The 25554-nt window shown below is 42.7% G+C and overlaps 1 protein-coding gene and 1 pseudogene across 1 annotated transcript in view; both read right to left on the bottom strand.

The window, feature by feature from the left end:
• Nucleotides 1–204: 204 nt before the first annotated feature.
• Nucleotides 205–25554, bottom strand: part of puf (ubiquitinyl hydrolase 1 puf) — a 56376-nt gene continuing 31026 nt past the window's right edge. The window contains exons 11-18 of the mRNA XM_065229790.1: nucleotides 21109–21379; nucleotides 20181–21038; nucleotides 19921–20111; nucleotides 18976–19858; nucleotides 18701–18915; nucleotides 18515–18638; nucleotides 1556–1763; nucleotides 205–1481 (exon numbers count right to left, since the gene is read on the bottom strand). Of these exons, the coding sequence (XP_065085862.1) occupies nucleotides 565–1481; nucleotides 1556–1763; nucleotides 18515–18638; nucleotides 18701–18915; nucleotides 18976–19858; nucleotides 19921–20111; nucleotides 20181–21038; nucleotides 21109–21379 (3667 nt within the window). The 3' untranslated portion in view covers nucleotides 205–564. The remainder of the gene's footprint in view (nucleotides 1482–1555; nucleotides 1764–18514; nucleotides 18639–18700; nucleotides 18916–18975; nucleotides 19859–19920; nucleotides 20112–20180; nucleotides 21039–21108; nucleotides 21380–25554) is intronic.
• LOC135707929 (NADH-ubiquinone oxidoreductase chain 2-like) lies at nucleotides 17011–18076 on the bottom strand (annotated as a pseudogene).

The raw sequence follows: 25554 nt of genomic DNA, 5'->3' as shown, positions 1-25554 counted from the left end.
GGCTTGCTCTAAATGTGTTTTATGCTTTCGCGCGAATGAGCTGGATTACGTTTTAAAAAATATGCATGTATCGATAAGAAACGTGATTAAAATTACACGAGCACCTTTTCCCTTAAATACGGAAACTACTATTTGACAGTAAAAAAAAATTGTAAACCTGCGTCATACCCCCTACCCCCCCTCCCTCCTCTCTCACTCTGCCGCGTTCAACGTTCGCTCACGCAAATTCTCTACCCACAATGTTGTATTTAAACGAGAAGGACCCTTACTACTGGTGACTTTCGAATGCCGAAAAAATAATGCTTCACAAATAAATTTAGACACGAAAGAAAAAAACTAATTCCTCCTTCAACCCTTCTTACCCCCTCGTTCAGCTCACTCTATATTTTTGGTACCAAAAAAAAAACTCTTAACTTTTAAAAACATCACAATTTTGGTTCGCCGAAACTCTATGCATAATCAATCGACTGTTCCTAAATTCTCCTTCTGACTTGCTTTCTTAAAAACCTACGCCGCCTTCCTTTCTTCACTTGCCTTCAATCTCTATTACCGCACGTCTAGCACTCACGATTCAACCTTCGCGTCGCCTTCATCTTCCTTCGCCGTCGCTTCCGTCTGTTCCGGTGCAGTAGCCACCTCTTTCATCATCACTGGAGGTTCTTCACAGGATGGGTTCCTCCGTTTGATTTTGCTAGGACTGGGGCAACCCGTCGCCGAAATTGGCGTCGTTCCACTGCTTAAACTGCTTCTACTTACGGCTTCGGATTCAACGCCTTCATCTGATTCCTCCTTCGGAGGCATTGTCGTCGACGATGATGACGCGGCTGCCTTTGAAGAAGCTCCAGCACCACCACCATCCTCATCGTCCTCGTCGTCGTCCAAACACTCAAATATTAGCTCGATGTGACTTTCGATGTCCTTAATTAGATTTCGCTGGTACAGTTCCTGTTCACTGAGACCCTGCTGCTGGTGCTTCGATTGCTCCCCTTCGGATGGATTGCTTTTGCCTTTGTCCTCCGACGATTCGACTGCTTTGCTACTGCTACTGGCACTACTACTACTACCTGACTCGTCTTGCTTCACACTCTCATCTCGCTTTTCACTGCTAGCCTCACTGCTTCCTGCCACCCCATCTTGCTCCATACGTTCTTCGCCATCTTCCTTCTTCTCCTGCTGCTGCTGCTGCAGCTGTTGCTCTTCGGAGCAGTTCATCGCCTCCGAACACACTTTACTCACCGCCGACTCCTCTTCCTTATCCTCACTCACTGGCTTCGCCACTGTCGATTCTTCCGGCTGCTTCCGCTCACTGTCCGCCTCCTCACTGGAATGGTTTACAATCAGATGCTGCGGAGCCTTGTTGTCCTGTTCCTGCTCCGGTTCGGAAACCGGCGAACGCAAAATAGGCTGTCGTTGTACTTGAGGTTGTTGTTGCGCTGAACTGTTGTTGATGGTCATCTTTCGCCGCTTCGGTGGCGTCTCCTCTGTTCGATTGAAGAAAAAAAATGTCTCTATTAGCTAAATCTGCCGAATTGAGTCGACTTTATTTGAACATTACCGTCACTGTACATCTCGTCCTTGAACTTGAGCAGGACCGCGTGCAGCGAGTTCTGCAGTAGCGTTTTCACCGAGGCAGGAATGCCCGTCCGCTGGCCGATGATGCGGATCGCCTGCAGATCGCCGCAGATGTCCTCGAGATTGCTTTTGTCCGGCAGCAGCTGGCAGATCGATTCCAGCAACCGGGGCACGACCAGCCGGGATTTGACCTACGGTGGCATGGGTAGAGATTGGGATTTTTAATATTAGAAAGGAAAAACATTGTTTGTGTTCAATAAAACTGACGGAATAATACCGACTACCGAGCTTAGATACCTCAGGGGGGGGACTTGGATTAGTTTAGTAGACCTAGTGGAACCTACGCATAACATGTTGATTCACGCTCAATTTCGTTTATCTGTTTGCTTGTCTGCTCGGCCACGAGACGTTACAAAGCACGTTCAGCAAATTTTGAATGTGTCCCCAAAACTTATAGAAGGTTCACAATATCACGGACACGGATCACGGCGAATTTTCAAAACCAGACCTGTTTGACTTCTGCAGCAGATCCGAGCAAAATTTGAGGGCGAGTCTGTAGTATTTACAGGTTAAAAAAAACTATAATATTGATTATCATACTACGTGAGGTGTTTTTAGCCTGTTCGATTTCCAAAACGGTGATAGACGTGAGCACAACTAACAGACTCAATAATCTGAATCAAGGCCGTATTTACGTTTATGGGGACCAAACATATGTGGGACCCCATCAAGTGAACCTAAGTTGATTTTTACAGTAATTAGTTTTCATAATCTTCAAACCAAACTTCTTAACAATTCAATCCTCGGCTCCGTTTCCCAGTCAGAGTTTCAAGTATTTTGGAAACGCTACTGCTAGGCTTTCAAAATAAATAATTGCAACACATAAACCACCACAACGAAGTTCCCAAAAGCTCCAAAAAGTTCATGGAGCTTGTTTGAAGTAAGATCTGCGACAAACTGCAACGAAGTTCCCTAAACTTAAGCGAGGCTCCCTGAAGTTCTTAGTAGTTTATTGACCTATTTTTAGATCTTCTACAAAATTCCTTACACTTCGGTGAAGTTTTACGTTTTACAAAATGCTAAATGCAAAATGCTAGACTTCTAACACTGAACTACACTAAGTTAATTCCAAGCTGAAAGTTATCGAGGACGATTCCTGGAACAGGGTTGAACAAGTGTGGGTGGCTATTCAACTTGGTGATCGTCAATTGCTTCTCTGTACAGTGTACATCCCTCCAGATCGAACCCGTGACTTGGAGCTTATTGACGCACATTGTCGATCCGTCTTGGGCGCTTCAGACAAAGCAGGCCCTTCTGACGAAGTTATTGTTCTTGGCGATTTTAACCTGCCGGACATTGCATGGACTCCAACCCATTGTGGTTTCTTTTGTCCTGAATGAAAACAACCGCACCCTGGATCTCTGCTTTGTGAGTGCTCGTGATACAGCTCCTTTCCTCTCCACGGCACCGAACCTTTAGTCAAGGAAGTGCATCATCACCCTGCTTTAGTTATCGTGATCGAAAATAGTATTGTCCATGATTTCACCAGCACTCCAAACGATGTGTCATATGACTGTCGTAGAGCTGACCATCGCAGTATCATCCATGTGCTGTCTAACCTAGATTGGGAGCATATTTTAGATCCTGTAGACGTTAACATGGCTGCACAAACCTTTTCTTGGCATATGTCATTGACAGACACGTTTCCAAAAAGATCATCCATATCGACTCTCGCGTCCCGTGGGTGACGAAAGATCTTCGCTCGTTGAAAAAAAAACTAAGAGCAACCGTAACGGTACGCTGCTAAACTCATTTTAGCAGCCCTCATCATAGCGCAGCTACCGTATCGGGGGTTGCCATACGAGTAACTAAAATAGCAGTCGGCTTCTCGGTGAGAAGTGCGTTACCAAATTTAGCAGCGCGATAGCAGCGCTGCAGAAAGGTTGCTATTCGTAGAAATGTAAAAATGCTCACTACCGGTACGGACTACGGCTAGTAAATTGATAACCGCGATAGCAGCGACCGGTGTAGGGAAGAGTGACTAAACTAAAATGAGAGCGCTGTGCGCTGTTAAAATAGTCGCGCAAATAACAACGACCGTTACGGTTGCTCTAAGTAGGCTGCTCTCAGAAGATTTACTAAACTCCGCACACTACCGCTGAAATGCTACTATGTCAGACTCAACCACGAGTATAAGCGGTTAAGAGCAACCGTAACGGTCGTTGTCATTTGCGCGACTATTTTAACAGCGCACAGCGCTCTCATTTTAGTTTAGTCACTCTTCTCCACACCGGTCGCTGCTATCGCGGTTATCAATTTACTCGCCTTTGTCCGTACCGGTAGTGAGCATTTTGACATTTCTACGAATAGCAACTTTTCTCCCGCGCTGCTATCGCGCTGCTAAATTTGGTAGCGCGCTTCTCACCGAGAAGCCGACTGCTATTTTAGTTACTCGTATGGCAACCTCCGATACGGTAGCTGCGCTATGATGAGGGCTGCTAAAATGAGTTTAGCAGCGTACCGTTACGGTTGCTCTGAGAAGCGCGTTACCAAATTTAGAGCAACCGTACCAGTCGTTGCCATTTGAGGCAGTATTTTACTTACGCACAGCGTTTCCATTTTGGCTTAATCACTCCTCTCCACACCGGTCGTTGTTATCAGAGTCATAATTTAAGTTACCGTTTTCCACACCGGCAAAACAAACTTTTGCCGTTTATTCAAAATAGCAACCGTCTGATGCGTTGCTACCGGGTTGCTAAATTTATGAACTCACTACTTCCCAAGGTGCGGATTGCTATTTCCCCCACGTGAATAGCAACCCCCGGTACGCAAGTAACGTTATGGTAGAGGTTCGTAAATGTGCCTTATTTACTCATTGGTACGGTTGCTCTTAGCAGCGCGGGAGAAAGGTTGCTATTCGTAGAAATGTCAAAATGTTCACTACCGGTACGGACCAACCTGGTATATACAAGGTGTGGAATTGTAGGCCTGAATGTATTAGTGCACTTCGTTTTTCACTCGGCTTTCATTGCGCTTCGCACGATTCGTTTCTTTCGTTCACTAAATCACCCTTGTAGTGACGTCATAGCGTTTGTTTCGATCGGCGCTTGCATAGGAAAATTAATATGGATTATAGAATGTATGTATGTTACCAAAATTTATGAATGGTCTGTCGCTAAATGTTGAGATAATTTATTGATTATTGAATTATCACACTGTATTTAGCATTAGCATTAGCATTATTGACCGCCCACGGTTGCTACTCTGTTATTACCAGATCAGCTGCAATTATACAGAGAACCAACAGATGATGTTTGGGACTAACATTCATCCTCAAAGTGTAAAAACTGAAGATCTAATATTTAGCAATACCAGCGCCGGCCGTGTCCGAATGCAGGTTCAATAGGGAATGGGAAGGAATGTGTTGACGTGATACTCGCTGTGAAGGAAACCGAGAAATCCTCTGCGCTTCCACGAGTAATCACTGGGATGTTGGATGTGGGGAAAGGTTTGCAGCAGCCGGGATCGTTTTTGGTAAACTAATGCTGATTGTAGTGATTTATAATAGGTACACAAACACATACATACGGGCGCATACACACGCACACACACTCGCACTCGTGAGTATAAACAGAATATAAAATGATATTAACTTTATTTTATCTTAACTTTAACATAACTTCAACTTAACTTTAACTTAACTTTAACATAACTTCAACTTAACTTTAACTTAACTTTAACTTAACTTTGACTTAACTTTAACTTAACTTTAACTTAACTTCAACTTAACTTCAACTTAACTTTAACTTAACTTTAACTTAACTTTAACTTAACTTTAACTTAACTTTAACTTAGCTTTAACTTAACTTTAACTTAACTTAAACTTAACTTAACTTAAACTTAACTTTAACTTAACTTTAACTTAACTTTAGCCTAACTTTAACTTAACTTTAACTTAACTTTAACTTAGCTTTAACTTAACTTTAACTTAACTTAACTTTAACTTAACTTTAACTTAACTTTAATTTTACTTTAACTTTACTTTAACTTTACATTAACTTTACATTAACTTTACTTTAACTTCTGTAGGCTAGTTCATCTCTAAGCTGAAAAAGTAAATATTTATAATATAAATGCAAAATTCTATTGAATTATCACACTGTATACCATGAAAAAGTAGTCTGTTTGTGAGTTTTTGCCTGTTTTCAAGTAAGGAGTTATCATAAAATAAAAATTACCAGCTAATATGTCGCGGCGACTTTGCAAAAGAATACAATCAAGCTAAATGATCATGCAAAAATAGCTAGGATTTGTTTTACTTCTTATTTCGCAAATTTCCTTTCGAGTGTTATGACGTCGTCACCATCGTCTCCCGCAAAGTTTACATTTTTCCCTCTACCAACACATACGTCAGGGCTAGATCTCCACACCTTGTATAGACCAGGTTGGGTACGGACTACGGCGAGTAAATTGATAACCGCGATAGCAGCGACCGGTGTGGAGAAGAGTAACTAAACTAAAATGAGAGCGCTGTGTGCTGTTAAAATAGTCGCGCAAATGACAACGACCGTTACGGTTGCTCTAAAAGTCGTCTCTGTTTTCAACGCTATCAAAGGAGGATTCAACGGCGGCTAAAATCACACCCGAAATCCTTCTGGAACTTCGTAAATGAGCAACGCAGGGAAGTCGGCTTACCCACTTCCATGATTTTTAATGGTGAAACTGCTGGCAATCAACAAGACATTTGCAACCTGTTCTCAGCCAAATTTGCTAGTGTGTTTGAAGACGAGCAACTCTCCGCTAATATCATTTCTTCCGCGGCCAGTAATGTTCCTTTGGTCAACCAAACGCTCAGTATGGTCGAAGCCACTAAAGATACGATTTCTAGAGTAGCATCAAAACTTAAGACTTCAGCTAAGGCTGGGACCCGATGGTATTCCGTCGATTATTCTTAAAAAGAACATCACTTGTCTTTTAGATCCACTGCGCCGCATATTCCAGCTCTCTCTTTCCAGCGGCATCTTTCCGTCTTGCTGGAAGACTGCGGATATGTTTCCTGTTCATAAAAAGGGAAGCAAAAACGACGTAAACAACTACCGGGGAATCACGTCGCTGAGTGCTGTATCAAAACCTTTTGAATTGGTTGTCATAGAGTCCCTAAATGCGCATTGCAAGCAATATCTAAGTACAGATCAACACGGATTAATAACTGGGCGTTCCACAACTACGAACCTGCTGGGTCTAACGTCTTACATCACAGACAGTTTGATTGCTCGGACCCAAACGGACGTTATCTACACAGATCTTACGGCAGTCTTCGATAAGCTGAACCACGAAGTTGCGATCGCTAAGCTTGATAGGCTAGGGATCGGTGGAAATCTTTTGAGATGGTTTCGTTCATACCTCACGGAGCGCCACTTGACAGTAACTTTGGGTACTTGTCGCTCAGCAAGCTTCTGCGCAAAGTCCGGTAAACCTCAGGGTAGCCATCTGGGACCATTGGTATTTCTCCTTTACTTCGACGACGTTCACCATGTTCACAGAACCACGATTATCGTTTGCAGACGATCTGAAAGTTTTTCTGCGCATCCCCTCACTCGCCGACTGCCGTTCTCTCAAAAATCAGATTAACATCTTTGCTGACTGGTGTAGTCTAAACCGACTGGTGGTTAACCCAGCTAAATGTACAGTTATTACTTTCTCACGCAAGAAACAACCGATTATTTTCAACTACAAACTACTAGGCACAAGTATCGAACGGGTGCATTGCGTGAAAGACTTAGGCGTTTTCTAGACTCAAAGCTGACATACTCACACCATATATCGTATGTTGTCGACTAAGATTACTAAGAACTTCACAGACATTTACTGCTTGAAATCGCTCTTTTGCTCTCTCGTGGAATAACTGCTCTGCAGTCTGGAACCCGAACTACAATAATGGGGCCGAGCGAATTGAATCTGTGCAACGACGTTTTCTTCGCTTCGCGTTCCGTAAGCTGCCTTGGAGATACCCACTTCGTCTTCCAAGCTACGAGAATCGCTGCCAATTGATCAATGTCGAGCCCTTACGTATCCGAAGAGATGTTTTCAGAGCCTTAACCGTCGCCGATACTCTGCAAGGAAGAATCGACTGCGAAGCAATTCTACAACAAGTGAACATTAATGTTCAACCTCGATCACTACGCAACAGTCTTATGCTGAGACTTCCACTTTTTCGAACTAATTATAGCTTAGGGAGCGCTATTTACGGCTTGCAGCGAGTGTTCAACCGAGTAGCGTCGATGTTCGATTTCCACTTGACACGGAATATGCTTCGCCGAAGATTCTCTGCCTTTTTTGCTGACCGAAGGCGCTTAATGCCAACAGCTAAGTGTAAAATTTAAGACTTATAAATTTTTAGTAACTTGACAATGCTTTCCTAGTTATTTTCGTTTGTAACTGTAGTAATTGTAGTATATGTAGTCTGTATAATCTGTACTTTTTTACAACACATCATTGGGACTATTTCTAGTCTGTTGATGCAAACATAACAAATAAACAAATATTATGCTTGTTGCGAAACACGACCTCGCCTAGGAAGAGAAGACCTTGGTCGGACCGGCCAACACAGCAAAACGCACCACAACTGTCAAATAAGTTCCACATGCAAATTTTATTCTAACTCCAGTACTACATTTCTTGACTGAGCAGTCCTGCGCTCCTATAGCTTATGCCCTACCGAACTTCCTACAACTTTTCTTTATAATCTTCTTCATTTTCGTATTCGTACTCACGGTACTGCATCGTGTCCTCCCTACGCGCCTGCAACACCGCCACCGCACCACACGGTTGATTCAAGCGACAGCCTGACACGGCTCCGATCCTCCTTTCCTCGTTGCTGTCCAGGAATGTCCGACTAGCAGATTCTTCGTGGCATCTGCCCCAACACCGCGGTATGATCTAGGAGCCTATCAGCTCGGAATCGATGGCTGATGGTATCCCCGTACCACCGTCTTCTCCGGCGCGCGAACTAGTGCGCCGCTTCCTTCTGAGCTCCTCGGATCTTGGTTTGGCGGTCGGTATGGGCAGCCGTTCCGTTTTGCTTGCACCCCCACACTGGGTGCAAACTGCGTGGTTCTCAAACTGAGCTGTATATGCCACCCGTCGGCCCGTAGAACTCACTCACGTTCGCCCCGTGTGATTCGGACAGCAGCAATCGGAATTCCCTCTGGAAGGCTTTGTTCCTAGCGACCAACGTCGCTGTCTCTGTCCGATCGGCTCGCTCGTTTCTCGCTGCGTTGAGAGGATTCGGTTGGTGTGTTGCCAGGTCACAAACGACAAGTTCCCGGTGTAATCTCGGCTTTGACCTCCGTTCGTCTGTCGTCCACTTCACTCTGCTTAGATCTTGTCAGCAGCGATTGAGGATCGTATGTCGGTTGTGCCGCTCAGCGGTTACTGCCCGGTTGAAAGGCAAACGATCCGGCGATGTAAGACGGCGAAGCGTGTCGCACGTGTATATTTAATAGGTTTCTCGAGGTGTGAATTGTCGACACCGGTTGTGCGCAACGGAATGCTCCCTAACAGCAGTTTGATTTTTATGCTGGATTCTCTCGTCCTTGTTGTTTGCGCACGTTTTTTTTCCGTCTTGTTTGCACGAGAATAAGCACCAAATAAATTTTCTCCTCTTGCTCGCTTTCTGTCGAGCACGATGACAGCCCCGTACGCAGCTGTGTGTGTGCTTGGCGGAAGCTGCCAGTCGTATGATGACATCTGTCACCAAGGTGTCGAATCTTGCCTCTGCAGCATATACACACTTCCAACATTCTACCCAAACTTGGTTAAAACAACTTGCATGCAATCTAACGTAACATGCTATCGATTAAATATCGATACGATATAATATAATTTCTCAAAATTGTTTCTTCTATTCCAGAACTTCAGAAAAGTAGTCAATTTAAAGGACTTTAAAAAATCGTTATTTGTGGTTCAATTTTATTAATCACTGTTAAATAGTAACATCGAACTTGACAAGCTTGACAACACCAAAGCTTGACAACATAAACACCAAAAAATCTTAGAGGAGGCAAGACAATTCTGGAGGGGCTGGCCTCCTTGGCACCACCATTAGCTACGCCAATACTTATTCTGCGCCGCGAGTGAGGTGAGGTGACTCGCTGCCACTAGTGAGGTGACAAAAGTCACCGCGAGTGAGGTGACTGTCCGTTCAAAACAAATGGAGAGTCACCTCACTCGCGGTGACTATTGTTACCTCACTGGCGGCGCAGAATAGGCCTCAATATGTATGTCATACAGGAACATTGCTAGTTGGTACGCCACTATTGGAGAGCAGATAGATCACGGAAAAAACTGATCGGTTTTGATTTGCCTATGGAAAGAGTGAGTTTCGATTCAAATGGTTTCAACGAGATAAGAGAGTTGAGCAGTACATTTTGCACTCGTATACGCTCTGTATCGTCATTTTCATTCACGGAAACTACCACCCGGTAAACATTTTATCTGGTTTAAAAACTAAACAAACTTTTTAAAAGCTGAATAAGCCTCATTTTGTTCCGTATTTGTTGCTGAGCTGGCAGCAATCAACTTCGCATTGGGGATGATTTCCAATATGCCCACCGATCATTACTTCATCTTCTCGGATAGTCTCAGTTAGATCGAGGATATTCGGTCGATGAAGCAAGGTACGCACTCATCTTATTTCCTTTCAAAGGTAAGGATGTGTGTGTGGTCGAAATTTCATACATGATTACCTTTGTATGGGTCTTCTCACATTGCTCAATCGCAGGCAATGAGAAGGCGGACTTTCTCGCAAATGTGGGCGCGCAGGAAGGTGAATTTTATGACAAGCAACTTTCACACGATGAGTGGCGACCGATTTTGCTTACTGAGCAGGTTCAATCATAGAGTTATACTTTAAATCGGATGTCTTTCATAATATGATATAAAGCGTAATGAAATTCGTCCTCCGGGTACGTAAAAGAAGTAATATTTGAGTTTTAGGAAAAACCGTGTTTATCGGAAATCCACATACAATCATTCTCAAGAGTAGTTGTTGTTGTCGTGGATGAGGTTGCCGCCGGGATCGTAACCTAGTTACAACAAGGTGGACGTAAACTTGATCAAAATTGTTTTGTGATATAAGGAGCTCGGTGGCCTAGTGACGACCGATTTTGCTTACTGAGCAGAAGGCTGTGGGCTCAAACCCAAGCTTTTTCGCGCTTTTGAATCGTTAGTACATCAATTTAGCATATCGTTTACCAAAAACAATCCTGCTGCATTCCCATCCCTTTTATCCAACATCCTGGTGATTTCTCATGATAGGAACGTATTTTTCACTTTTAGGACCACAATTAAATAATGGACAGAATTGTATCCACCTTCGCACGAGCGCAGCACTACCATAGAGGTAACTCTAAGACCAGAAGGTTCCGAATAAATGTGCTCAACTTTTTGGCTCAGCTCTGGTACTATCTTCGGTCCCAAGCTAATCGATGCACCCCTCGAAACATAGGAAAATCCACGAACCCCTCATTTTATCTGTCAAACTTTCATAGCGAATCAAAACAAACATAGTGTAGTACTGGAATTTATACTAGAATGGGGTGCGTTAATCGATTTGCTTGGGACCAATAGGCTAGTCAAGTAGTGAGCCAATTTAAAATCGTTAGTTTCGAATTGATTGCTGGCACGACTGTACTGTCGCTTGGATTCAGGCAAAGTTGCCAGTCTTCTTGATATGTTGTCTTCGATTAGATGCATGAGAAATTTATTTTGCATGCACTAACTTCAAATTACCGACTAATTTAATTAAGTCGTAAATTTTTATATGGGTTTTTGAATTGCTTGATTTTGTATGTAGTTAGTTTATTTGGAAGGCTCAATCACGTTAGCTTTACGGAGTCTAATTTTAAATTATGCTATGAGTCTCAGTGAAGCACAAAATAATCAAAAATTCTGAGTGGAAATCGAACAAGATTTCGATTAACCGGTAAAATATCTCTACGAAATTTTTGAGAATGTGTGTGTGTGTTTCATCCTCTATCCCTCATCCAGCTGGGAGCAACAAATAGAACTGCGAATAATTTGATCAAATCTAATGCTCTGTAATGGTGCACTTGATGTTGTGAAGATCAGTACTTTAAAAACTATAACTTTTGAGGCAAGAAAAGGCGTCTTAAACAAGTACCCAAGTAACCATATAGCCGCAATATAGCTTGTATATTCTTACTTTGCTTGAGTATGGTTAGTTGGGGAATCTAATGAAACTGTCACTTCTTGAAACTGATCCCTTTCGTATTTCTTTCATTCTCTTTTCGCACACGGAGCGCTCGGTGGACCAGCGACTTTGGACGTGAGCCTCGTCCTAGATCACTATGGCAATTCAATTCAATTCAATGAAACCGACCAGAAAAGGCGGAATCATATTAGAACCAACCAAGGACGATCTACGGAAGGAAATTGCCGGTGAAGCACGGAATGAAATACGAAGCGTTAGAGAAAAAGTCCAAGGGATTCCAAAAGAAGCAATCAACGAAGAGCAGCGGAAGAGCAGCTTTAAAAATATTAAAAAAATATCAAATTAAACAAATTTTCGAACCTGGAAGTGTGTATGTATAATCAATATCCATTTGATAACGGTGATGCATACATGCGGGGCTTATTGTGAGTGAAAGTAACCTCGGAATGGGTGTGACTCTCCAGACATTCTGAAATGGGTTGCTGGATCTGCAATAGAGCTATCACCTTCTAACTCCCGGACTAACGCTGTCTACAATGACCATAAATGCGAAATTGTAGAGAGAGTTCTTCCATAATAACACTGCCGGCCAGTGGGGGTTAGATGGAATAAATACACACACACAAGCACACAGGCAAATTTCACACGATGAATTTTACCATTTAGTGCGTCAGAATATCCTTTCGAGTTGGTAAACCGATTGGGACACTGAAAATCTTGGACGGTGGTTACATTCAATTATTCCTAATGTTTCTTCGAGAGCGTGGTTTAAAGGCGCGTGATGAGTAGACTTATGCCCAACCACTACTCGCTAAATGCTCATCTCAATAGAATAAAACTCGTGCACGATTGGCAATGTACGGATAATGACGCCGCCAGAGAGCGACTTTTGAATACCCTCGAGGCCCAAGGAAGACAACCCTATGTTCCTATCAGAGACGTGTTGGGAACTCGCGATATCTGCTATATGCAGTCGGTTTATGTGTTTCTTCAAATGTCTAGTATAAGAATTTAATTACTTTGTCTTTTGTCTCTCTTTATTAGTTTTTTTTTGTCTTGTCCCACCGTCTCGATGAGTCTCATCGTCGCCCACTGGTTACCCACCATAGCCGGTCAAACTCCAGACGAATCTAGAAACGAACTACCATTCATACTGGCGACAACGCACTGATGAGACAACGAAAACCCACCCCTAAGCTCCTCCCCTGATCCTATCTTTCGACAATGTACCCTCCTAACCTCGAGTAAGCCGCCAGTATTCGACTCAACTTCTACTAGACATAGAATTAACTGAATTTTGTTACAAACAGTGAACAATGAATTATTGGCTCCGTAAAGCTAACGCGATTGAGCCTTCCAAATAAACGAACTGAATAAAAAAAAGCCTCATTTAGACTGAATAATGAAATGAGCTAATTAATCTTCTTGCAATCTTTGTCGCGTTTACCTAATGATTCATAATCATCGAATTTGTGTCTTTTGGAGTCCGCATATTATTTTAAAGATCGACTGTAAAATGGATCGAAGCGTGCTGTGCTTGTTTGACAAAAGCGAAGAATTTTCCTCCCGTACAACTTTTGGATTTTGCATTTTCCGGATTTTTATAAAGTAAAGTGATATTGATGAAGAACAGAGACTTGAATGTCCTGAAGAGAATTCAACAGTATCCGGATTGTATCAAAAGGCCAACAAGTATTTCAAGACTACGTTCGGGACATTCCATGCAAGCTCTACCATCATATCGGTGCCCGTGAAGCGAACCGTCTACAATTGGAACTTCTCCTCCAACACATCAAGGCAGTTTGTTAGGTTCATTTGACCAGATTTGATGGGTTCGTTCCATTTTGTTCTTTACAATCTTTTCATACTTAATTTCCGACTACTAGTGATACCGGCGGTGAAATGGGACTTGTTCGAGATCTCGTTCGGTATCGGCAATCATGTTGAATTTTTTTTCGTGTTCATTGTCGTCGTCACCGCCGGGTTAGTTAATTTAATAACAACTCGATCACAAGTGGTGGGTTGTGATTATGCGAGTACGTGGTGATTTCGGTTCAGCTTCGGTTAGTTTATGCAGGTTTTTTGTTTCTACACACTATTTTGACGCTACTCAGTGGCTGGGTAGATCGCACTCATTTTTGCATGCTGTATGGGAGTTGTCAAAAAATGAGTAAACTGGTTTTGCTCCGATGAGTGGAATCCACCCAGATTCTGGGTAAATGATTCTGCTATCAATTTTGTCAAAGTACAAAATGACTCAAAAATAGAACAGCCATGTAACAACCTGTGCTCTGAGTCAATTGAATTCAGTCGTTGAGTCGTTCTGATTGACCGTGCAGTAGGCGCGTCTGCTCAGTTCGGAAGTTAAGGGCTCACTATTGTCGTTTTCGGTTATTTCTAGTGCGAAACTAGTTCCGCCCTAGATCCGCCCTAACAGCTGTCAAAACGTTTCTTTATTCGAGTGGGTTGGATCCAGATCCGCCCTGGGTCTGACTCAAACTTGAAGAGGTTCGCTCTGTCGATTTTTTGAGATCCAACCTGGGTTCACCAATACACACAAACGCTAGCTGTCAAAATCAAATGTTGTTTACATTATTCACCATTCGCGAATGTAATCGAATGTTTTTTTTCCTTGTCGGGTATTTTCATCACTGCGACCATTTTTCTGATCTATTGTGATATATTCCCCATTTTTTTTTCTTTAGCTATATCAAGATGCCGTATCACTATTATTAGGAGTGATCGCCATCGTTTGACTAATAGCATTATCCCAGCACGGCATTATACTTCGAATAAAGTGCACTGCCGTACTGGGAGTTGTTCTTCAAATGTCAAAGGGTTCTATCAGCCCCTTGTCGAAGAACTTACGCCTTTTATTGAAAATTGCCGGACAGTGGCATAGCAAATGTTCCGAGTCTTCCTTTTCTATGCCACAGAAGCGACATACATCATCTTGAAGTTTTCCAATCAGCTTCAAGTGATAACGGCTCGGACAATGACCTGTTATAAGACCTGCATATATACTAAGATCTTTCTTAGAAAGTTCCAGGATTTTGTGGGTCACAGAAATGTTTGGATTAATAAATCGCTTCGTCTGCCTAGCAATGGAAGTGTTCTTCCAGTTTTCCTCCACTTTTGAAGATTCCCACGCTTTTAGCTCCATTCTAAGAGATGCAGCCGATAAGCCACAAAAGGGCTCTGGCCCGATGAACTTATGAGAAAATCCGAGTCTTGCTAGTGCATCAGCTCTTTCATTTCCCTCAATCCCGCAATGACCAGGAACCCAATATAAGTTGACTTGATTATGACAAGACAATTTTTGAAGTGATTGAACACACTCCCAGACAAGTTTTGATGTACATGTCGCCGACTTTAAAGCATTTAGAGCAGCTTGACTGTCGGACATGACGCATATATTTGAACTCTTATAGTTTCTACGCAAACATATAACGGAACACTCTAAAATTGCTTGGATTTCAGCTTGGACAGTTGGCCATCTGCCCATAGGAACCGATATTTCTATCCCTGGGCCAGTTACTCCTGCTCCCACTTGATTGTTCAATCTTGAACCATCTGTATAAAAAACAATCGATCCTGGACGAAGAACCGGGCCACTAAATTGCCATGAATTACGCCCAGGGTCAACTACTCGAAAAAGTCGATTGAAGTTGTATCTTTTCTCCATGCAGTCTTCGTTGTTCCTTACTAGAGAGTTGATACTAACAGTTTTTAGAATCGTAAGATGTCCTCTAAGGTCTCCTTCAACATCGAATGTTAAACGGATTGAAAATCAGCATAGAAAAATTGAGGTAAGTGTTGTGATAAGATTGTTTAATTGTATTTAATTCGTACGTTTTCGTTACAGAACATGGAATTTATTGAAATGTTATTATCATCATCGTCAAGTTCGTCTGATGATGACTCCGACACCGAGATCTTGTTCAGTAATCTTGATTCCTCAGATGGCCCACAAAGGAAAAAAAATAAGGATTTACAGTCATTTCTGCGTGTTAATCAAATGGAAGTGGCCCATAATACTGGGGTGACTGTAATATTATCCCGAATTCAAATAGGCCACCCAAAACCAACCATAAATTGAACCAATACAATGTGCAAGTAAGCTTTACACTGAGATTTCTTAAATTTATTGTGCCTTATTTGTACCTGCTGCAAGTTTAAACTGACGATTAACATGTTGGAAGAGGCGTATGTCTCATCACGTCAATCTGTACAACAATTAATAATAAGACGGAATTAATAAATACCGGAACATTATATTTTTGCATTGCATCGATATTTTTCCTGATTTTCCAGAATAAACTCTGCTGCGATTTTAAATTTCCTATTTATTCCCCATTTGCGACTAATAATTGGCCTTCGTCTTTTTTCTACATGCAATAGTCATCCTCAATAGTCATAGTTCGTTTTGACGATTGCGAGGAAAATTCCAGGTTCAATTCTAATGAGTATCCCAAATAAGTTCAGACAATTCATAGTGATTTCTGAAGGAGTTCTGAGAAGAATTTCAAGAAAGTTCTGAGGTGAGATCTAAGAAAAACCCCAGATGAACTCGAGGGTAATTAGAAAGGGATTCTGAGGAAAGCTTCAAGGAATTCTGAGGATAAATCCAAGGCATTCTGAAGAGGAGGGAAATATTGGAAGTTTCCAAGGGCAATTGCAGAGGAGAATTCCAAGATAGTACTGTGCAGAATTTCAAAGCATATCTGAAATGAATTGCATGTGAAGTTTAAGTAGAATTATGAAAGGAAACTTCTGCGAATTTTTTGGCTATTCTAAAAAATTCGAAAATTTTGTCGACTGTTATTAAGAAAATTTCAAAGGAATACCATTGAAAATTTTAAGATTATTTTAGTTTTAGTGGTATTCTAAAAAGAACTCTTAGAAGGGGAATGATTCTAATGAACTTGAGAACATTCCGAAGATATTCTGCAAAGTGTTCCGAGCGATTTATCAAGGTTACAAGCAAAAAAAAAATTAGCATAGACAAATTTTGAAGATTGGGCTGAAATGTTCTGAAGTCATCAAAAAAGGAATTCTTGTTTAGATTCACGCATATAGACTCATTAAAGTACACATGGTAGAAAAATGTTCCGGAATTCCTTGGGGTACTAAAGCAGGGTGCCTACTACATAAAAACTAGGAATCCTCACGGAATTTTATTTTTCCTGGAAAACCTGGAATACTCAGGGAATTTTCAAAATTATAATCGAATACAACTTATCAAAATGTATGATAAAATGGAGCATAGTAAAAAAAAAAGTAAATCATAATAATTCATTACTCATAATAGCTATAAGTATTCAACCTGAATGAGTAATTAAAGAAAATGCTATTAATTTACGTAATGAAGTTTGATTTAATCCACCTATGGCTCCAACAATTATTGATAAAATAAAAGAAATTAAGATCAAATTACAAATTACATTTTATGAAATCAACAATAAAGGAAATTATTTTTTATCAAGTTATTTAAATTAAACTATTAATTGAACTTAAGCCTTCTATTACTCCTGGGAATTTAAAATGGAAAAGAGCACCTCCTCTTTTTAGTAATAGTTGATTAAATTAATAAATCATTAAAATTATTATTAACTATTCAATTTTTATTAAAAATAATATTATTAAAATAATGGCAAATAATAAAACAGATGAAGCAAAAGCTTGAGTTAAGAAATATTTTAATCTACTTTCTGAGGTTATTAAAAAATTTTACCTTCATTTATTAAGGCAATAAATGAAAGTAAATTAACTTCTAATCCTATTTATGCTACAAGAATTCAAGAATTTTAGGAAATTGCAATTAAAGAACCTGAAATTAATGTACTAAGAAAATTATTTTTAATTTTATTTTAATTTTAAATAAAAAGAAAAGAATTTTAACCTATATAACTACAGTATGAACTCAATAACTTAATAAGCTAATCTTGTAAGATGCACAAAAGTTTCTGAAGCTTTTGGAAATAGTTTAATTCTATTAAATATAATAATAAAAAAGCATTAAACCTTTATGATTAACCCTATCAAGGTAATCCTATTTTTCAGGCAATTCCCCCCCCCCATCTTGCTGTAGCACATTCCCTTCCTCGTTCAGGACAAGCTGATAGTTGGACAAATCGATTTCCGCTTCTATTGTTTTACAATTTTAAAATACTGAACTTCTGAAGCACTGCACAAAAATGGGCTGTTACGATTTCGTCGATTTCTTTACTCTGACTTTGACAGTTCGAACGATTGCACTAACACCATCATACTGACTCGACCTCAGATCCTACTCGGATCCATTTTCATTCGTTTATTGAGAGTCAGGGTTGACTCTGACCCAGGTTAAAAACCGAAAACGACATATGAATCACACCATTCTGATCCCAAAACACACAAACAACATGTACCATTTGGTTCCAGCAGTCGCTTTGGAGATCGATTGAGGATCGACCCCTAGATCAATCTCGTTTCAGTCGGGATTAGCAAGGTTCAGCCTTTATGGGTGCTCACCCATCCTACGAAACTTGAAGCGTACTTTTCTGACTGTCTTTATGAATCGCATGACAACGCATTTTTTTTTTCGAATTTTGTGGGCATACCTAATCAACTATCTGCAAGTATCGAGGCGCGCGAGTAGCAGTTTTTTCGTCGGACCGGAAAAAAAGGACAACCATTTGATTTACCCGTCATTTATTACGCACTCACCTTAGGATAGTAAATTTCGATAAAGTTTGCAATCACCGGATCGTTCAGCGACAGTCTCTCGTCTCTCAGAATCTCATCGATGTAATCCACCAGCAGTGGATTCTTGATCAACAGCTCCGCGTATCTGCAAAACATATACACTGTGAAACAACGCCCCGTAAAGAGCAACAACACCCGGCCACCCACCTGTTGGTTGTTTTGTTATTGTAGATGCCAACCCAAAACTTGGCAAAGATATTAAAGTGTAGCACCACGGCCTCGATTCCGATGAGCAACGACAGGTGTACCAGCGGTTCGTTGAATTGACTGGAGGTGACGGCCACCCGGAACATGATATCCAGAAATTCGTGATATGGACGGTAGAACAGTTCCAGCGCGAGATCAAAGTCCTTATCCAAACCCTGTGAACAATGGATTCAAAGTTGGTTACGAAATTCCAATAATTGATCACCAAAACCTACCTTTTCGCAAATTTGCGACTGTGGTATGTTCATCTGGACCATGGGCCGCGGAGGACGAGGAGTGTTCTTCGACACCGGCGGCCAAGTCGCCTTCATACCACGCCTCGGGAAATACGACCCCAGAGGACCCATGGTATGCGCAACGTTCTGAGTGTGGCAGTGTGTTAGCAGCGGCACCAGTACCGTACTGATGATCTCCGGAGGGGCACATTTGACCAGTTCTTTGAGAACCTCTAGAGCGAGATTTCGCATCTCCGGTGGGTTGAAGGTATTCAGCAGGGTTGCCAACCTCCGCACAGCTTCCGGAAGCCCTTTCATCAGTGCCGGTGGGGGGCGTTTCTTCTGCTCTCGACAGCTGGCTCGAAGTGTGCTGATCAGAAGTATGACTTCGGTTAGCAGTTCTTGCAGGTCACCAAACACGTGACAAGCGGTAGCCTCATGATACATGGAGTGCAGCGTGTGAAGAGCGTCGAAACAAAGCGTGATGCCTCCATTCAGTACTACAAACAGTCGATCATCGTCGTTATCGACCAAAATCCGTAGGGCAGCTATCAGCGTTCCCCACGAAACCCGAGCGTCCAGTCCGTTCAGGTAGGCTGTCAATGTGGTTCTGCGAAATATGGTAACCTCCCGTTGTTCCGCTTCCGTGGCATCCGGATGTCGTTGTGCGAAGAGTGTCATAAGCCGGAACAGTTCGTCCACGGCCAGCGGGTACTGCGTGGGATGGGGAGTGATGTTCTTGAAGGCCCACTGCAGATTTTGATGAGCGGCTAGCTGACGGGTCAGCAAACGGCTCTGTTGACAGCACATTCGGAGCAATCCGTAGTACACCGGAAGCATTGCGCGGTTGTAGGTGACGATCTCCGAGTCGTCGTGATCGGCTCTGTTGATTGGAGCAAGGTTAGAGTCTCCTGAATGGTAGAAAGAAATTCAACGGATACTTACAGTATGTAATTAAATGCAATATTCCTGGTGATGTCCGGACAGTTTGCGACGAGCAGTGCATTCTCGGGACAATCCAGCGTAGCCTGGTACCAGAACGCCAGCAGAGCCTGTTTGTTGTGATGCGCTGGAACCGAAGGTTCCGATAACCGAGGATGGAACAGCTCCCACAAAGCTCGTAAGTGTGGACCCAACTGAAAAAAAAAACGACCACAAGCTGGATTACACCGAAATCCGGAACCTTAAGTTTACTCGGAACTCACCATCAACTTCTCCGTCTTCGACACCAAGCAGTACGTCATAAGATTGAAGTACGCCGTCAGCTTGGTCGTCCCGTGGACGCTTATGTCCGTGTAGTTTCGAGCGGACCGGAGCAACCTCAGCAGGAGATTCAGAATGGTATGCAGGATGAGTTGAGCTTCGCATGAAATTTCCCTCGGCTGGGTAGCATGCATCGTCAGCTTGTGATGAGAAGTGGCCCGGAAGTTGGTGCGGAAATTTTGCGACGGTACCAACGACACCAGGAGATAGGCGGCGGCATTCCGCACTCGAGCATTGTTATGGGCCAGCAGGAATGTTTCGACCCAGCTTTCGGCCGATTGAAGGATCCAGGTGTGAGCAATTTTGTTCCGAGGAGCCTGCACCGCCAGCCAATCCAAAGCGGACTGCGGACAGTACTCGGCAGCATCCCAAACCCTCTGCAGTACAAGCTGGGAGAAACATGGCAACCCCGAGGGACCTCCCGTGGATTCTGTCAGCAGTGTTAACAATTTGAAAAACGGTCCACATAGCTCCGTATGCTTCGTCACGGCAGTGAATAGCATCGCGATGATCTGGCCAGCCAGTCGTTCGTCACATCGACACAGCGCGTGGATCAAATGCCTCGTCTGGTGCGGATTGATGTTGTCCTTAATCTGCTGGTAGAGAAACGGAAATCCCTTCCCACCCGCAATGGCATTGTAGTCCCGAGCGGACAAATGCAGCCGCAAGTCGGGACCTCGGGATCGCTCCACCAGGGACGCCACCAGAGCAATCATTTTATCCAACGACGCCGGTCGGCTTTTGTCAACCGTAAGAGCCTCATCGGACGAGTTGTCCTCGTTGTCGGAGTTGGTGTCGATCTAGAAAAAAGAAAAAGATTTGTTTTTAAATCATCCAAAACGAGCTTATTTCCATCCGAATATAACTTACGCAATCCTGGGCCTTGTGGCCGAGGTAGAAGTCGGCAACGCTTCTTATCACATTGATTCGCAGCAGAAACAGGGCTTCCTCTTCACCCATGCGGGAGAATTCGTACAGTAACCCGAAGAACTCCGACAGATGGCGCAGATGGGCACGGGCACCATGCTCCATGAGCATGATCAGCGACTTGATAAACCGCGTGACGCACGAAACGTTACCGATGATTTCGTTCCCGTCCTCGTCGGTTTCCACCTTCAGGTAGAGCGCGCTGTGACTTTGCCTGCGAATATGCGACGGATGATTATCGACAATTTGCTACCAGCATGTCATTAGGGTGAATCTGCTTTCGTGAACAAATGACTGCAACCGGTGATTTCTCGCAAGTAAAAGCTCACTCCTGCAAATGTACTGTTTCCCCCAACTATTATTTCCACAAATCTAGATATAGCTGGAATTAGGGCGTAACAGCCTTTGTAAACAATGACTTCTCTCGTTGATTTCTCAGAATTCAAGGCACGCCTACACAAACCAATATATCCATCGGGTAGGAGAAGTCTTCCTCTACTCGATGGTGATATTGATTTGCCAAGGAGAGCCATGGATTCCGAGAAATCATCGAGAGAAGTCATTGTTTACAAAAGCTGTTACGCCCTAATTCCAGCTCTATCTAGAAATACAGTTGTCTCAAAAATGGTTTCAAAACAATCGTCTCTTTAAAAAAATTGTTTTGTTTTGTAGGTTAGTTAGTTTAAATTGCTGGATGTACATTTTATTTGTAATTAATTAATCCGAAGAAAAATATCAAAGACTCGAAGACTGGTACCTCCAAATATTCCATAGTTTCATTAGGCGTTGGTTTGTACGACATTCTGCGAAGTACCCTTTTGAACAATTTTACCTAGTGTCTCACTTTCCAACAAGTGCTTCCAAAAATTTGGCGAACGTTCTGTGGCGAAAGTTTCAGCTCAACTGATCATAATTTGACAAAGTTACATCATGTCAAAGTTGGCCATTTTGTATGGAAATAGGCATGCGCTGCTATTATATTGAACACAACTGTAGGTCTAAGTTAGTCATGAGCTATTTAAATAAAATTCGTTCTTCTTTCGTTTTCGCTCTAACGGACTAGACGCTATTTTACTGTCCCGGATTTTACTTTGCTCCATTCCTCCCAAGAGGTTATGGGCCCAGCACGCTTCCATTTGCTCTGTAGGACAGTACCGAACGGACACCATACCACCTGCAGTGCGAAACCGAACTTTTTGTCAGTGCGTAGGTTTTAAAAACAAACGATCAAAGTGACGTTCGTGAGAAAATAAGCAGACCTAATCTTGATACCCGATTCAGGTTGGAACAGAATAATAAACGAATTCGATATTAGTGTTGATATGTTTCGACTATCGTGAGGGTCTGTCCGTCGCGGCAAGAGCGATGCAGCTCTGGTTATCTCCATTAACCACAATGGGCAACACCAGATGTTCGCCCAAATCGTCTATCAATCGAAGCAGCCGCTGCAGTTCTTGCAAGCATTCTGCATTTATCCGCTTCATTGCTGGAAAGGGACATGCCTGCTCCTGCTTCCCCACCGACCTCCACCGAACTTGAAAATATATCCAGTGTTGGACTTCCGGTTGTGGACTTCACCAGCCCAGTCTGCGTCCACAAAACACTCCACTTGAAGGTTGCTACCACCACCCAGATGTAGCTCGTGGTCTGCCGTACCTTTCAGGAAGTCGAGATAGCAACGTGCGGACGCGTATTCACAGAGATTACAACAAGGCTCCGACCAGACTTTGGTATTGTTGTGAGTCACTATCCTCCTTTTGTTGTACGAAACCGCTGGTCATCGGAACACGAGAAACTTTGCAATTCTCCATGTTAAACTGCGACAAAGTCTTCAGCACATACGATTTCTGACTTCAAGTCGCCCAGCTCCGCAATCGTGTGCTTGCTCAAAGCTCCGACCAATCTCCGACACTCCTGCTCCGTTCTACACACGACAACGATATCGTCCACGTAAATCAATATGTACGTGTGAACACCATCACAATTCGCAAATAGAGACGGGTCACCCGATGATCGATGAAATCCCATATCCTTCAACGCTTCATGAATATCTCCTCCTGCATCACGCCATACAGGTACGCGGCCTTGATTTCAATCTGCTTGACGACCATTCGCCACTTCCTCGCTATCGTTAGCATGGTACGGAATTTGATTTGCTTCACCACCGGTGCAAACATCTGATCGTATACAGTACCGTACTTTTGGGAAAACCTCTGTGTGACCAACCTGGCCTTGTATCGCACAATCGTCCGGACTAATATTCCTTACATTTGTACACCCACTTGCAGCCAACCACGTTGCAATGTCGGACTACCTTGGTAAGGATCCATGTTTCATTGTCACGAAGGGATGCCATTTCCTCGTCCATGGCCGCTTTCCAGGCTCACAATCGCATCACTCGTTCTTGGCTCTTTGCACGTGTTCACGGCCAGACAAATCGCGTTGTTGTACCTCGCTGGTGGGACTTCGAAGTTCGCTCTCTGTGACTGTCGCACATCATCACGAACAGCTGTAATTACCACAGTTTGCTCCTCCTGTATTGGTACTGTCTCTGTCATCTTCGTCTTGAGATTCTTTACCTTTTCTCGCATTCTGTCCGCAATCGAACAGTCGCACCGCACCCTCCCCTTGGCTAGTTTTTTTAACCTGGACGTTGGTGGGCGGGCCTAATCTTATGCTTCATAGTGGAGCGTTGGAGACTATTGGTTTAGGTCCGGCATCGTTGGCTCATGCCGTGACAGAATAGCGTCATGAGCATGCGATGAGGATTACTGAGCTTCCCCTCGCTGATGAACCATTGCATAAGAGAACCAAAGTTCTAGCCTGAAGTGATAGTATCACACTTGTTACTCCTTTAGTTGAAAGCCGCGTCGTAGTACGCTTACGTATAGGCACTGACGTTGGGTGCGATACTGGCGGGTTTTGCCGCAAATCACTCTTATTTTATTTATTTGGGTTTGCAAGGGAATTATACTATTGAAATATTTCAGAAAGTGCCCAACAGTGCTCCTTCTACTTGCGTGACAAGCTTTCGTTGTTGTTTTCATTGAGGTATTACTCAGGGAACAATGTTAAACACAATTTTTGTACATGGTATTGTAACTAATCTTATATGTGCTTCATTTTGATTTGGGATAAGTGTTTGAACTATGGCTCGGGATTTTCACTGTGGCGTGCTTCTATTGTGACATAACCATACGTATTTTTGTGGTGCGACATAGTGGAAATGTGTGAGCGTAGTTGAAGCATATACCCTATGTAATTTAAAAATCAGCTAGAAAACTAACTTCAAAGTGAAGCATTTTAGTAACTTGAAGGTGTCACCTGGGACGAACTAATATATATTAAATATAGGTCCAAGTCAAAAACAACTTGAAACACGTTAAATTTTGGATTACATTCACAAGTGCAGGTACTTAATAAAGCATGGTAGGTAGATTAGAGATTTCAATTATTCATTAAATTAGACTAGAGATATCATAATCATCAAACTAACTTAAATAAGAAAATTTAGACAGCCTAGTAGTATTAAGTGGATTATCAGAAGAGTTAGGATGCGGAGGGTCCGCTTAGGGCGGCAACTAGCCTTTAAAGCAACTGGCGACTAGCCTTTTCATGTATTGTCTGTTTATTTTGATTATTGCTTTAAAATATCAATTTGGTATATATGTGAAAGGATGAATCAGTGGGAGATGGATTTCCGGTTTCTTTACATTTAGCATCATTATGTGTCATTTCCTCAAAACCCCCCAATATCCGGCCTCTTCAATCCCTTCCTTTTCCCATGGCGTTCAAGTGGTCCGCATAGACTATTCAGCCATTACCCGTCCTTTATCCTCGGCTTTGGATTGACTTGCGCTCCCATTGCCCCACCAAATGCTGCAAAATGAAATGAAAAATTAAATCGAACAGTCGCACCGCAATGTGCTGGCCTGTTCATCGAGCTCCAAGAATCGTACGTCACGACTGATGACTATCTGGACCGTAGGCTTTGCTGTCCAATGCGTATCCGACAAAGGTCATTTTGGTTGACTTCCCTTCAAACCTCTCTCTCTCTTTTAAGGCGGAATCCACACGTATGGTGATGGCAGCCGGTTCTGGATATACGCCACGGTATTCACAGCCTCTGCCCAAAAACGACGAGATAAATCAGCATCCAACAGCATACAAAATCCCAGCTCATTTAACGTCCTATTTGTTGTTTCAGCTACGCCGTGAATTCAGCCTTAATTCCTTCTTCTGCGTAAAACTTGTGCATGGTATTGGCGATCTGAACGGATGTCCTTCGGTTTCCGCCCGAATTGAGTTTCAGTGAACCTCGCATACTTACGGATCTTGTCGGCGACTTCGGACTTTTCCTTCAAGTAATAGACGACCACATAGCGGCTA

This window comes from Ochlerotatus camptorhynchus, unplaced genomic scaffold, assembly GCF_037179485.1.
Source record: "Ochlerotatus camptorhynchus isolate MF236.1 unplaced genomic scaffold, CSIRO-AGI_Acam_v1.1 ptg000323l, whole genome shotgun sequence".
Taxonomy (NCBI): Eukaryota; Metazoa; Arthropoda; class Insecta; order Diptera; family Culicidae; genus Ochlerotatus; species Ochlerotatus camptorhynchus.
This window is presented reverse-complemented; position numbering and strand designations above follow the sequence as displayed.